At 39.2% G+C, this 14,671-nt stretch overlaps 1 protein-coding gene across 3 annotated transcripts in view; it reads right to left on the reverse strand.

Moving 5' to 3' along the window:
• Positions 1-14,671, reverse strand: part of LOC139792341 (ubiquitin-conjugating enzyme E2 E2) — a 216,840-nt gene that overhangs the window by 18,212 nt on the left and 183,957 nt on the right. For all 3 annotated transcript variants that reach the window (XM_071735504.1, XM_071735505.1, XM_071735503.1), the window contains exon 5: positions 7,879-8,026. In XM_071735504.1, the coding sequence (XP_071591605.1) occupies positions 7,879-8,026 (148 nt within the window). The remainder of the gene's footprint in view (positions 1-7,878; positions 8,027-14,671) is intronic.

The following is a 14,671-nucleotide window of genomic DNA, read 5'->3' on the forward strand; positions in this document are numbered from 1 at the left end:
CACCAGCACAGAATATACTTGGGCACAGGCAAGACAAGGATTCCTTTTTGATAAACTGAACAAATCTGTTAAGCTGCTAAATGGGAAGGGAAAAAAATCAGATCGTATTCTGAAGCAACATTTTTTCTTAGCAGCAATAGGTAAAGATTATGGCTTTAAGGAAAAAAATTAGAAGAATGAGGAAATTGAGAAGCATCTCATTCCTTGAACTTGCTGTCATCTAGAGTTTCTGAATTGACTTCCCAACCGAGGGTGAGAGGAAAAGAAGGAATGAAAATTGGGAAGTCTAAAAAATTGCAAAAGGAACATCTGACAAGGAAAACACAGACAGAAAGCAGCCTCTGCTATGGAGAAGCACCAGATGAGGAGAAACATCATACATGCTTCATGCTAGATCAACATATTTAGGAGAACAGAGAGAAAAGAGATACATCCAGTCTGCTGAGTGGAGAGGGGCAAGGAGCTGTTGTTCATTACATGGGGCTGGGAAGCTATTTCAGAGTTTGAACATGGAAGCCAAACAGCAGAGCTGTAGTCACAAGTCAGCCAAATCCTCACTTGGAGCCAAATGCTCCAGTGTGGAACAGATTTTATTTTTACAGCTATATTACATTTTCCTTTATTAAGCTGCCTTAGACTTATTTTTAAACTTTTTTTTTTTTTGGACAGGCTAGTGCTTTCAAATCTCTCATTAATTCTGAAAATAGATTTTTTTTTTTTTTGTATTGGATACAATGGGCATCTATTAGTGTATTAAAATGCAAGCTGGTATTGGCTGGAGCTCATGGGTTGAAAAAACCAGAAGTATTCCTGTGGAACCTACTGTGGTGACATAGGCTCACTTTGCAAGTGCTGATTTTGGAAACAAATGCCCCTGCACCAAAGATGATCATTCCAGGGCAGTCAGGAGAAGGAAGGGTGTCAGTGGGTGTCATGTTGAAGGTTGGCAGCCTCACGGCAGCTCCCAGTGGGAGATGGCTTTTCCTGAGAGGATTTAAATGAACCTACTTCTCCATGCCTGAGATCTGCAGGAGACAATTCCAAGAGCAGTGCAGGGGGCAGGAGCTCCTCACAGCAGGGCAAGGGACCTCCTTACTGGCTTGTATTTACCTGTCCATACCTTATGCAAATTGGAAGGGATGAAGGAATTGCTACAAACATTTGGATTAAGTATAAGTTTCCCAACTACTAACAACGCAAATGTGGGGGCAATCAAAACTTTCCAAATACTGGAAGTCTCCATGTTGCACTTGTGCCTGTACTCTGGGGCCTCCCGCTAGGTAGATACAGAATCACAGTACAGTTCTGGATGAAGAAGTCCTGTCTGGATCATCAAGCCAGCTGTTATCCTAGTTCTTCCAAGTCCACTACTAAACCATGTCCCTAAGAATCATATCTACACATTTTTTAAATACATCCAGACCTGGGGACTCATCAGCTTCCCTAAGCAGCCTGTTCTGGTATGCATCCTGGCCACAGTGATTCCAACAGTGAGATTTGGGAAAGCCTGCTGAAGGCAAACCTGCTGAGGGATGGGGCAATGGCATTGCAGCAGGATACTGACTTCCCTCTGGAAGTGTACACTGCTGGCTGAAAGGGAAATGGCTGAGAAAGTGAGACAGTACTCTAATTCAATTCTTCTCCTTGCATGTTGCCAGACTTAAATCTCCCCACCTACTCCTGTTTTGCAACGGTCCTGGAAAGAGACAGCAGCAATTCCAGCAGCTTTGTAGCAGGGCAAATAGCTTTCAGGCTTTTAGGGCTTTTATGCTTAAGCTGAAAAGTCACTCCCCAAAGTGCTGTTTCAGATCCCATTGAGGATCAAAGATATGCATTAAATTACACTGTTGAATCCTTTTCTGCAAAGGATGACAGAACTGGGATTTTATACTCTCAGCAGTAAGAGTACAGACCCTTAAAAATCTTTAGAAAAATAACAGGAAAAAACAAACAAACAAAAAACCAATATTGTAATAACCGCATCCCATCTCTAAAGTTTCCTAAGTGTCAACACCATCATGCAGGTGCAAGGTGTTAGTATTTTTTTGGCAGAAAACTTAGGCAAACCTAAATCATGCCAAACCACACAGATAACTTGTAATTGCAAGAGAAAAACAACAATAGCATGTTATCCAAAACTGCTGGTTGCACCTACTCTTGATGAAAACAACAAAATTTCTGGGAAAGATAAAGGCTAAACATAAGCATGACTCATCTACAGAAAACTTGAAAGCATGTCTCATGTCCCTTGTGAGACAGGTAAAGATCTCCATAATCGTAGAATCTTGTTTGAATTTGTTTATCTAAGCTTAGATAAATGTAAGTTACTAAAATGCACAGCCATGGTGCTTAATGTAAGTTAACAAAGTATGAAACCACCTAGTAAATTCATGATTCATGGCAGCACCTGTAAAACACTTGCAAATACACTTCTAACTGAGGTATGTAATATTTGAGAGCCACAATATGTGTTGCAAAATTTTTTTATTATAAGCAGTCTACTTTTCAGATGTGCTGAGCAATTGCAACTTATGTAAAAATTGATGGGACTCACATCAAAGTAATGTAGTGGTATCTGTCCAATTTAGCCACTCTTAAAAGTGCATTTACTGTGAGGACATGTACACTTCAATATCAAACTACACTTACAGCAAACTTTACATGTAACACTGCACAAAACTGTCTCACACTTTCCAGTGGTTTTAAAGGATAATGAGAGACAAGCGGCTTCACACTGTTAATATAATGTGAATCTGAGAGCAGAGTCAGTGCAACCAACCTGGCCAGTGCTGACCCAGGGGAAGAGGTAAATTGATCTCAGTTGTTTGTGCATTTCCTTTGCCAGAGGTTAATGTCCCTTTCCAGGAAAAGCTTTTTTGTGTTTCTGCTCCCTTCCCCTTCCCCTTCCCCTTCCCCTTCCCCTTCCCCTTCCCCTTCCCCTTCCCCTTCCCCTTCCCCTTCCCCTCCCCCTTCCCCTTCCCTTTCCCTTTCCCTTTTCTTCTTCCTTTTCCCTTTCTTTTTTCCGCTTCCCTTTCCTTTTTCCCTCTTCCCTTTCCTTTTTCCCTCTTCCCTTTCTCTTTCTCTTTTTCTTTTTTTTTTTTTTTTGTTTCTTTCCCTTTTCCTTTCTCGATTATTTTACTAAATTGGGTTAGAAAGCAGATTAACAGTGAAAATGACAGGTCTAAGAAAGAAATAACCTTTGACAGGGCTGCCAGTAAGATAGGGACATCCAACAGGGAGCAGTAAATATTTCAACCAGGATGAAGGTGATGATGAGTGGGTTAGTCTGTCTAGCTGTGCCTCATGCCCTGATGAACTCCACATGGGTCAGGCACACTGAGGACAGACCACTACAGGCCAATGGAGGGGCAGGAGAAGGCTGGGAAGACAAGTGAGGGAATGATGGACACAGGCCTGGTGAGTGTGCAGCAAATAAAAACCAGAAGGAAGGAGGATGGTTCTCCATTAATACATTGGGAATGAAAAACAGGAAAACTGTCACTTAAGTGATAGGATGAGAGCTGCTTAAAAACAAGTAGGTATAAAATTACCATGAGTAGGTTGAGGCTAGAAATAAGGCAGAGGTTTCTAGAGAGCAAAGCAAGGCAAGCAAGCAAGCAAAGCAAGCAAAGCAAGGAAGGCAGAACCCCTCAGCTTTTTTTTTTTTGTTAAAGGTGGCAGCCAAGCGTTCAGCCACATGTTCATGTTCTTGTTTGAAACATGAAACCTGTTGTGTTTTTTTAAAATACATCTGGTCACAGAAACTCCATTCCAAGGGGTCACAAGCCCTTTTGTTAATTTCCTTACCCTACACCAATTAATATTTTGCCCATTTTTCCACTCATTTTCTTACGTAAAATGAATTTTATTATTAATTGGGCATGTTCATTGGAAAGCAACACAGTGGATGCTCCCAATCTCATGCTGCCCCCTCTGATCCTTTGCCCTGCACATCCCCATGGCAGGAGCCTGCAGCTGGACAGAGATGGCAGCATGAGGAAGAGGGAACAAAAGCAGCACTGAGCGTTTGGTTTGGGAATGTCAATTGAGGGATAAAATCCCCACTGACTGTGGAACTTATATGTGGGTAAAATGTGTGGGTAAGGAGGAGGAGGATGACACCAAAAGGGAAGAAGCTGTTGTGAAGGAGATGTAGCAGCCTTTGATCCAATGTCCTGATCAAGGCTTTGCTGTGTGATGTGCAGATGTGATTTGATGTTAGGAGGTTCAGGGGTAATCAGGCCAGCCAAGTTCAAACCTTGAATATGTGAAGAAGGAGGTCACGTGAAGAAAAAAGTTGCAGTGCAGTCGTTTTGGTGTTTAAATTTATTGTCTCTGAAGCATTTGCAATTGGGAATTTTTCTGGGGCTTGAGAACCTTTGGCAGGGCTGAGGAGCCAATGAACCAACTGAGAAAAGTGAACATTTTAACCCTGAGCAGCATCACCAGCACTCTAAATATAAAAATAACTGATTTGTTTTCATACTTTAAGCTCAATAAAAATACAAAACCTCAGGGGCCATCCACACTTGAGAGCTACTTTGGATTAAGGCAGTGTGGGAATTTACACTGTCCAGGCTCTGCTTGAATACTTAAAGTACAGTTGACTTTTACTCCAAGACAGATGTTTTTTTGTGACTTGACTTAATAAATTTTCAAAGAGGGGAGTGTCCACACATGGAGTAACTCTGGAACTGCTAACCACCCTTGAAGGCAAGCCCTAGCAGCTAGCACTCAAAGTGAATTTTTTCAACACTCAAGCACAGAGCCTTTGAGCACTTACATACTTGGTTTCCTACAGATGAATGCATCTATCATTCAGGTTTCGCAGAGCCCTGCAAAAATGCTCACGGAGACGCCAAAATATTTACAGGATTTGGGTCCTGCTTGGTGGGAAGAGATGGGTGCTGTGCCCCAGAGTGCCACCTTAAAGGAAAGTACAGATCCTCAGATTGATTGCTAGTGCTCCCATCTCTCTGATACCATTCCAGTTGGCTCACTTACAGTCCCAGCTAATTCACACATGTTAACTCATACACAAACCCTACGGCACCCCTTCCCCCCTAGGAAAAAAAGTCAGCCAGCTGTTACAAAATTCAGACATTTCATTAACACAGTTTACTGGCTGATACTGCCAAGCAAAATAGAGACAATTAATAATAATCAAGACTGAAGGGTCTGAGGCAGCTTATGAGTAAAGGATTATATTAGTTGTTTAAAAAGGACAAACTCGCTCCTGCCTGGAGTGATAGGGAACAAAGGGCGGTGATGTATAACCGGGGAGGAAACAGACTCTCTCCATGGCTTTTGTAGATTACTGTGTGAATGACAGGAGTGGCAGGAGCAAATACCTCTTTTCATTTGCTCAGCCTGCTGGAGAAGAATAGCAGCGCTTGCCAATGGAGCTGCAGCTGTGCTCCAGCTCCGTTTAATCACTGTGTATGACTGAGGGTTAATTAGCTGCCATTCTTACTCCTATTTGTTGTTCTAATGAAGATTTGCATAAATGTAAGACTAGGGGGTAACTGATACTTGATTCTTCCCTTCAGAGAGGCTGGGGGTGGAAAACTTGACCATCCCAAGTGTTTATGTTTGTGGCAGATTCAGTGTTGCCTTTCTCTTTGACCTGATTGCTTCTGGCTGATGAATAGTGAACAAAGAGTTCAAAGTTGCTTATCAAATCGAGACCCCTGTTGGGTTTCTGCCTTTGGAAAGGGGCAGACTAGTTAGATGAAGAGAGGACTGAGGGATTAGAAAATTACTCCCAGATGACACAGAGGAAAATACATACATATACCTTTCTGCTTCTAAATATGTACATATCTATGTGATGTATCTAAGTGATGGGTATCTCCGAATCAGAGATAAATCTCTACCCACCTCTCTATCCATCTCTCTCTCTCTCTCTCTCTCTTCCCCTCCTACCTACCAAGTTCAATCTGGACGCCATAGAACCCATAATATGTTAATGATAATATTTCATAAAAATTAATCACACAACCAGAACAAGCTGCAGCACATTAGGCAATACACTGAAAAAACAGAGAGCAAGCCTTCTGTTGTACATCATTAACATTCAAAGTTCACTTCTTATAAAAAGGGGCAATCCCAAAGGAAGGCAAAAATAACTCAGCAGTTCACAGCTACCAGCTCCTCGCAACAGTGAAGTTCACAATAAAAATGTAGAAATTACACTCATTCCTCAAAAAATTACAGGAAGATTTTAAGATGAAGCAGTAACAGAATCCAAAGTCACTTTGAAATTAAAGAAAACGATTGAAAATCAAATGTCATAAATTTAATATTTTTTTCCTACGGCTGTGACAATGCTTACAGCTGCCAACCCACAGAAACTGAAGGGAACAATAACTTCCCATTTTTAGTATGTTAACTGGTTGCATACAGCAATGTAACATGGGTAACTGTGTTCCTCTTAAACACCTGGTCAGCTAAAACTGTTGTTCAGACAGCATCTGTAAAATAGCCTAAGGGAAAGAAAAAGATTGAAATGGCAGTAAATTTCTAAATTTCAAATCACTACTGGAAAGTGGCCAGCTTTCGAGTTGACTGCATCCCTCCAAAGAGATGTGACCACAAATGAGTAAGAACTTAGCACCAGTTTCTCAATCCCAGTACAGCTTTGCATTGTCTACAGCTCTTTACCTGGTTTCTAAGATACATGAGCAATTATTCAGTTGCTTTTCTTCACACTTCTGTCATCCATCTACCTGACTGCCTACAGTCACCTCTGCTTATTTTGGGGTAGACACTGCCAGAAGTCAATCTTTCAAGGACATAAACAGATACCATCCAACACACCCTGAAATAAATGTGCTTGAAACGGTAACACAGGGCTCCTTTACCACTCCAGCTCTTAGCTGGAAGGAATCCCACAGGTCATAATGCTATATATAGTACCAAACCTGCATGAAAATGAAAACATTCTATTGTATTTTTTCCCACTTTCACCTTATTTTGAGCTTGGAAAGAATTCTATCTTCTGTTACAGCCTTTGACTCAGCCCTTGATTACACAAAAATCTCACATTCTGCCCTCTGCAAAGCAATTTTTAGCCATTTGGCTGGGGAGAAAAGTTTAAAAACAGGAAACCTAAAGGTTTGAAAACTAGATGGCAAATTAAAAAAAGAAGAGTACAGTAAAATATAAACCAGCAACAAGCCTCACACCATGCAAACAGATGACTTAACTTTAGTTTAATGATACTTAAATAATTTCTATATACTGATTTTCCAAGGCTACAGTCAGAATCATCCATTGGTAAATAGGGTAAGGGAAAGAGGAAATTACAGATTTAGTGGTCAATGGCAGAAAACAAATCTAAAAGAGCTGAGGGAAGAGGTTAAGTGCTATGCTAGTTAATAAGAATGACAGCTTGCTTTGAATAGTCATACTGGCTGCACAGAATATTGAATAAACCCCATTTAAATTAATTTTCATTATTTGTAGAGTCTGTGTTAGACATCTATCATTGTCAGTACTATTAATATTCTTTCAGAGACCAAATTATCAGCATATTTAAAAGAAAACTTTCCCTTTCAATATTTATTAACTCATGAATATTTCTTGGAACTAATATCCTAGTAGTAATATACAAACTAGGGCCTACTACAAAATATTTCCTACTGATTATTCTTCTTGAATTGAAATATTTTTACCCTCAAGTACTAAAAAACACACTTGAGCTCCTGAAATTGTGCTTTCTTTCTATACTACATCCTAATCTAAATGGATGGTGTTTAGAATTTACATTTTAGTCCTTTTATAGTAGGTAGCATTAAAACAGCACAGCAATCCCATCCCAGCAGCTGACCGAATATTAACCAAATGAATGAGAATGTGGAAGTTAATTCATCTTACCCGGGTTGCAGTCTGTGAGGAGGGAGCAGATGGAGAGGAGAACTTTAGAAATGGTTAACGCTGGGCTCCAGTTGTCTTTTAAAATGTCCAGGCAGATGACGCCTTGGCTGTTAATGTTACAGTGGTAGATTCTTGTCCGAAACGTTACCTAGAAAAGACAGAATGTCTAAGTACAAGTCTTCAAGCCAATAATTACACAATTATTAACTAAAAAATTATACAAACTGACATTCTGCTTTCCTGGTTGAAATGACAGAGCTCTTCCACTCTCAGTTGAAGACTGGGCAAGATAGGGTTACTTATAAGAAAATAAAGTCTGCCTCTTCCACTTGTGGCCAGCAGTGAGAATGGGACACCTTCCCTTCACCCATCTTTCTCTTGCCTTGCTTTCACTGGTCTCATTATTTTTGTATGGGGCCAAAAAAAGCTATTCCAGCTCCTGGTCTGGTCAACGTTTGTAACTCAGCACCACAGCTATTTCACACTTTAAAGAGAGGAAGAAGACAGATTTTTCCACTGTCTTAATATGTTCACCATCTGACATGACAAATTAAGCTGGAAAAAAAAAAACAGTGGAGGCACCACATCAGTAACTCCTAAGAAAAAGTAAAGTGAACTATTGTGAGAAATGCTGCTCAAATCAGATGGTTTTCTTTCCAAATTTTAAGTTATAGTTGAATCAGGATTGCTTACAAACACCTTTTGGGGTTTTTTGGTTGATTTTGAGGATTTCTGTATTCATTTTATATTTTCTCCTAGGTGATCTCAAGTGTAACAAACCAAGGAGGAAATAATTTCCTTTAGCCTAGAGTGATGTGCTTCTGACACAGCTCCTGTGAAAAGCTCAGCTATGAAAGTCCTCTTCACAGTCCAGAATGAATACCGGGGCTACCAGATAAGAAGGGACAATGCAAAAAACTATCTCTTGGGCCTCTCTGTCAAGGACTAATTTCTCCATCATTTCTACCCAAATGGCAAGTCAAGCCAGATGATTTCAATGACATCTAAAATGAAGGTGTACATTTTCATGGTCATCAGCAATAACCCTGCCAACAGAAGGGATGGTGAGGCAGGAGACAGCAGCAGGCAGAGCCCACCTCAGTTTAAGAAAGCTGAGCCTTTCACCAGAATTGGACAGGGCTAATGACTGGGACCTTGTGGACCTGTCCCTGTTCTATCACACAGATAAACCTGCTTCTTCAGAGTGACAAAAAGTGATGATGGGCATGCTCCTTTGCTGATTTTATTCAGTATCAGAAATCCCAGTGATTTCACTGGGACTGAGATCAGGCCACTGATCAGTAAGAGGAAGGGAGGATACAAGTGATATAAAATGGTACCTGGTTTACTTCTACTAAAAAGAAATCCTAAACGATTCCACCCTTTTTGATTAAATCAAGCAGATTTGACAAAATAATGAAAAGAAAAGGTAGTAGATTTCTGGAATTAAAACACTGCATTCAACAAGAAATACTTTTTCTCCTAAGTACTTTCCCACATGAATCTGGGAAAGCACTTTTGAAGCCCAGTGCGTTCTGTAACAACTATCTCAAGACAGCAAGTTCAACAGTCTTTAAAGACATCTATGTTTAAAGGTATTGCCAATTAATAGGGTAAGTTAATAGTTGTTACTCCATACCCTATGTATCTGTAGGTTCTTTCCTTTTTTTCTCCCTAAATTTGTGTTTTTGCTTATTGTTTTCCAGCATCAGTGTTTCACTTCCAGGACTTTAATGAGAATTTAAAATATTCTTAGCACAATATTATATCCAATAACCAAACACTATATCCAGATGATCTACCTTTTCTTTTTCTTTTTCTTTTTTTTTTTGGTTTTTTTTTTGTTTTGGTTTGGTTGTTTGTTTTTTTTTTTTTTTGTTTTTGTTGGGGTTTTTTTGTTGTTGGTTTTTTTTTTGTTTTTGTTTTTGTTTTGTTTTGTTTTGTTTTTTTCTTTATTAGGACTCCAAGCACATTTAGCATCTTCTACTGATGAAGATAAAGAAAAGTGTATTCAGTGAGAAAATGTTTGCCTACAAATGGAAGCTATTTTGAACAAGGAAGGTTACAAATACACAAAAGTGATAAACTACAAGTCAAAAGTGTCCATAAATTGAGACAGAGTGGAGGAGCATCCTGTGAACTGCTGGTCAGTGCTCATAAAGTCTCTGGATAGATGAACTCCAGGCTCTCGTATACTTGAGATGTGAATCAGGGAATGCTTCCTAGAAGGATGTCTTCTGACTCAGGCAAACACTTCAGCTCCTGCTTAATTTTAATTATTGTATGCTTACTTCTCAGTACATGGTTGGAATAAGGTTTCTGCTTAATACTTTTTCCTGAATAAAGATGTTTCCCTGTGTTTCCATGATGAAAAATTTGAGGACTTGATTCAGTGGTATCTGAATACACTCAGTAGTAAGTTATATGTGGTCTCACCAAATGTGGAGGAAACACACTGAATCCATTGCACAGATTAAATTACATCCTCTAAATTATTTATAGATGTGTCAGTCTGAGCTTGTAACCTGCTTAAAAGAAGGCCACCGATTTGAGCCTGTATTTTAACATGTGACTGGTTTGGAATCAGCTGAGAAAACAGAGACATTGCCACATGTTCTCATGACTTAGCTGCTTTTGAAGCACTAAAGCAGAACTGGGAATTTGGGAGGATTCAGAGAGACACTGGGATGGATTCAGAGAGACACTGGGATGAATGAAGGCAGTTCATGTCTTCCATGAACTGTTCAACACTCCATTGCCACGTTAGGCTATCTGGTGGATAGGTGGAACTACACCTGTTTGTAGCTAGAAGGCTATTTTTATCAAATACCAAGACCTAAAATGTTGCATTTTTTCACTCTGAGCACATCTTAAACCTATGACACTGAGGAAAAGCACCGACTCCCAAGACAAGGTTTGCTGCTTACCACAAATATGTCACCAACTCACCAAGCATACCAGTGCACTTCAAAATGCATGGAGTCATTTTCATGGCAAGAAAAAATTCATTTTTTCAAGCTGTATTAATGACAGTGTTAATTTGCTGGGAACTGCAGACTGATGGTGGCAGGCAGTGGTGCTCTGATTCCAAAGCAGCACCCAGTACAACTGGGATGACAGATTGCTTTCCTCATCCAAGTCTTGCCTCAAATTGCAGCTAATGTGGGAAATACTCACAGGCAACTTTCTGGATGTTCTGTTTACAATACCCACATTTTAAAATTATGCAGGGTCGTTTCTATTATATGTGTAGAGAGAAACCAAGTAATAATACCATTCCAGGGGAACTAAGTTTTCTTTATTATGGTCATATTTTTACCTTTGATGTCACTTAAATGGTTGCTGTAAACGATGTACTCTAATTCTCTTTATCCCCTAATGGAAACACCTAAACGATCCCATGCAGGGGCTCAAGGGAGTGTGTGGGTGTAGAGAAGTTATCCTCAGACAATTGAATAATTGAATAGTAGAGGAGTAATTTATCTTTTCTTTTTTTTTTTTTTTTTTTTTTTTTTAATGGTAAGTGTCCTCTATGGATTTACTCTCTTTGATTCTGCAGTTTTAAGAGGGTATCTCATTTTTGTTGAATAAAAGCGCAGGCCAGAAAAATGCAAATTACAGGAAATAGGAAAAAATGCTACTGCTTTCTGATAACCATAACAGTACTATTAGCAAGCTTTGAAAGGTAATGATAAGGAATTTATATTCAATCAGTTTTGAAAGTAAACAATAATAAGCTCAACTATTTATGTACCACTGAATGCCAAAACCTTCTGAATACTGTAAACCAGAATTAAACAAATTAAAAAAATCCTTTCTACAGTCTCTAATAAGAAATTGAGGTTATGTATTCTAAAGTGGGAGAGAAACCCCACAACCTAAAAGATGGACATGTAAAGCTATGGCTGGTTGTTCAGTGAATAAATCTGAGGACTGAAAAAAGACTGTTTATAAAGGCTGAAAAGAGCGAATTAAGATGGATTTCAGTTGAGTGATTGCAGGCAACTGCTTGTAGGCAAGATAAATCACTCCTGGATCTCAGAATGGTTTTGAACAGCAGTTTTCCAGCATGAAGCAGTCCTAAAATCACTCACTACCTCTCTTTCACACAGACTGTTCCTATGTTAGATCTAAGCCTAAGCAGCCACAGAAGCATTAGCATCCATGTGTGTGACTTCCTTAACCTTCACTGGGAGATGCAGTCAGACATCTAAAGGCATTGCAGCTCTGAAGGAGCTGGTCCTACAAACACATCTCATGCACTTTCAGACTGCACCAAATTCAGCTGTAATTCTCTTCAAAAAGATGTCAGGAGGAAGAAGTGATTCTTCAGTTTTGCTTATTAGCAAAACAAGGTGCCCTCAGGGATTGCCACATCCAGCCTGTTGGGGTTCAAACCCCCACCTCCTGTTGCACATTCCTCCCATTGAAGCCAGATGACTGCACAGGGAGAGATGAAAGATTCTCAGATTCAACAGGAGAATAAACAAAAACAACCCCCTTTTCCTCTACCAACACTGGAAGCAGAGCTGAGATCCCAGGGCTCTCATTCCTGCACTTCTGGCAAGTTCCTTTCAAGCTCTTTCATTTCTTACACGGGTGCAATCCTGCATCCCTGCCTGAGATGAAACTTCTGTATTCCTCAAATATTCCCCTGGAGTTCTGTTTTAATAAAACTGTGGTGGCACTACCCGAAATGGAAGAAGTTGTACTGCATACAGAAAAGGTTATTTATATATTAAAAAATACAATGCCCTTTATAATGATGTTCATGGAGCTCAGGCAGGAGTAAGTAGTCCCCATCTCAGTTTGTCAGACTTTATGAGCAATAGATTTGTCTGCCTCAATAGAGAATAATAAAAACAAGATGAGGCCTATACTCTTTAGTCATATTAGAAAAACACTATAAATCAACCAAAATATCTATAAAAATATCTATAGCTCTGATTGATACAATGCTCATGCAAAAGCTTTTCTATTAATGAGTATCCTTAAATTTCTCAGATAGTGCACTTCATTTTATTTATGCCCAGCACCAGGGAGAGACAGGGTAAGCCATCTCTGGTTTGTAACTATAGATTTGTAGCATACATGTGAACAATCACTGAGATACTTAATGGATTATCACATAAAGTATATAATAAATGACTGACCACAGGATGCTCACTTTATTAGAGAGTGTGATTTAAATATATGCCAAGAAATGACCTTCAGCCAGTTCTAACAATCAACTTCCTCACACCTAATTTTAGTTGGGAGACAATTGCTATAGTTTATTTTATCACAGGAAAATATGACATCTGCATTAGTAGGAAATACTACTTTGTAATTACATTTGCTTCAGCTACTGAGAAGTCTGATATGAAACATACTCTGGGTCTCTGTGACAAAATGCACAATATGAGACATAGCTAGCCAACAGTGACAAAAATTTAAAAAACAGATAATAGCATCCATGTGAGTTAAACTTTAATAATACTGAAACTGAAACAGTATGCAATATGTGTAATTATTCACTATATTAATGGTAATTAGAAAGCTGAATAACTACTGACACTGTCTCATTAAACTTAGTGTTGCAGGGAAAAAAAGTATTGAATTAGCACAGCAATACTAAAAAAAAAAAAAAAAGTAAATGTATTAATTTTTCACACAGATTTAATAGCAGAAAAAGTTAAAAGGGTCCTTGATAATCTTTGATGTACCTGAGAGAGCAAATAGAAAATTACCCTAAACTGTACAAAGTTTTCAGATAATAGAAGAAAAGCAAGAGAACAAGGGAAATGGGTTACTGCTCGGGTTAGGGATATTCAGAAACAATATTGTAAGATGTCAGATTTCTCTGACAGAGTCAATATAAGTTTTTATAAAATGATTTTCATTTTATTTGCATTATCTTTCTTACAATTAGTAATTCTATATGGAAAGCTAGCAATCAAGTCCTTTGTAGAGCAAAAAAAATTTTTAAGATTTACTGGCCATTTAACTTTTATAAAACAAACCCTCCCTTACATTAGTTTGCATCCTACATGCACCCCTCTCTGACCAAAGTGCTCCTTCATGCTTAGTTTAACTCTACCCAACCTTTCTTACTAATTGTGAGTAAGCCTACCACACATCAACATTTTTATTCTCCATGAAAAAAAATTATCTACTGCTATGTGACAGGCAGTACTTGGGTCTGTTACTGCTTCTGTAAGAAGGGAGCTCCTGATGTGCTGAAAGAACTTGGGCAGAGGCAGAGGCACACTGTGTGGGCACACAGCTGCCGGTCAGTGGGGAGGGTGGACAGGCTGCTGTAGGAATTTTAAGTCCTAAAACTTATTCTAAGAAACCTGGGCAGCTTTTTTACTTGCCCAGTTTTAATAGTGTTTGGGTATTTAAGTGCTCCCTACATGAGAAGTTCTAGGCAGAATGACCTCAAACTGATAGTTTTCTGTCAGTCCATCTGTTCTTTTTCTATAGTAACCATGTACACAAAAATCTGTATATATATGTGTGTGTAATAAAAGAGGACAAGAAAGAACACTGATACACAATGTATGAAGTACTATGTCCTGTTCTAGAGCCCACAAGAAGGATATGGAGCTCTTGGAGTGAATCCAGAGGAGGGCCATGAAGATGATCAGAGGGCTTCAGATGATCAGGATGATCAGGAGCACCACTCCTGGTGAAGACAGACAGCAAGTTGGGGTTGTTCAGCCTGGAGAAGAAAAGATTCTGGGGAGACCTTATAGTAGCCCTCCATTGCTTGAAGGGGGTCAACAGGAAAGCTATGAAGGGACTTCTTACA

This window comes from Heliangelus exortis, chromosome 2 (genome assembly GCF_036169615.1).
Source record: "Heliangelus exortis chromosome 2, bHelExo1.hap1, whole genome shotgun sequence".
NCBI classification, from domain to species: Eukaryota; Metazoa; Chordata; class Aves; order Apodiformes; family Trochilidae; genus Heliangelus; species Heliangelus exortis.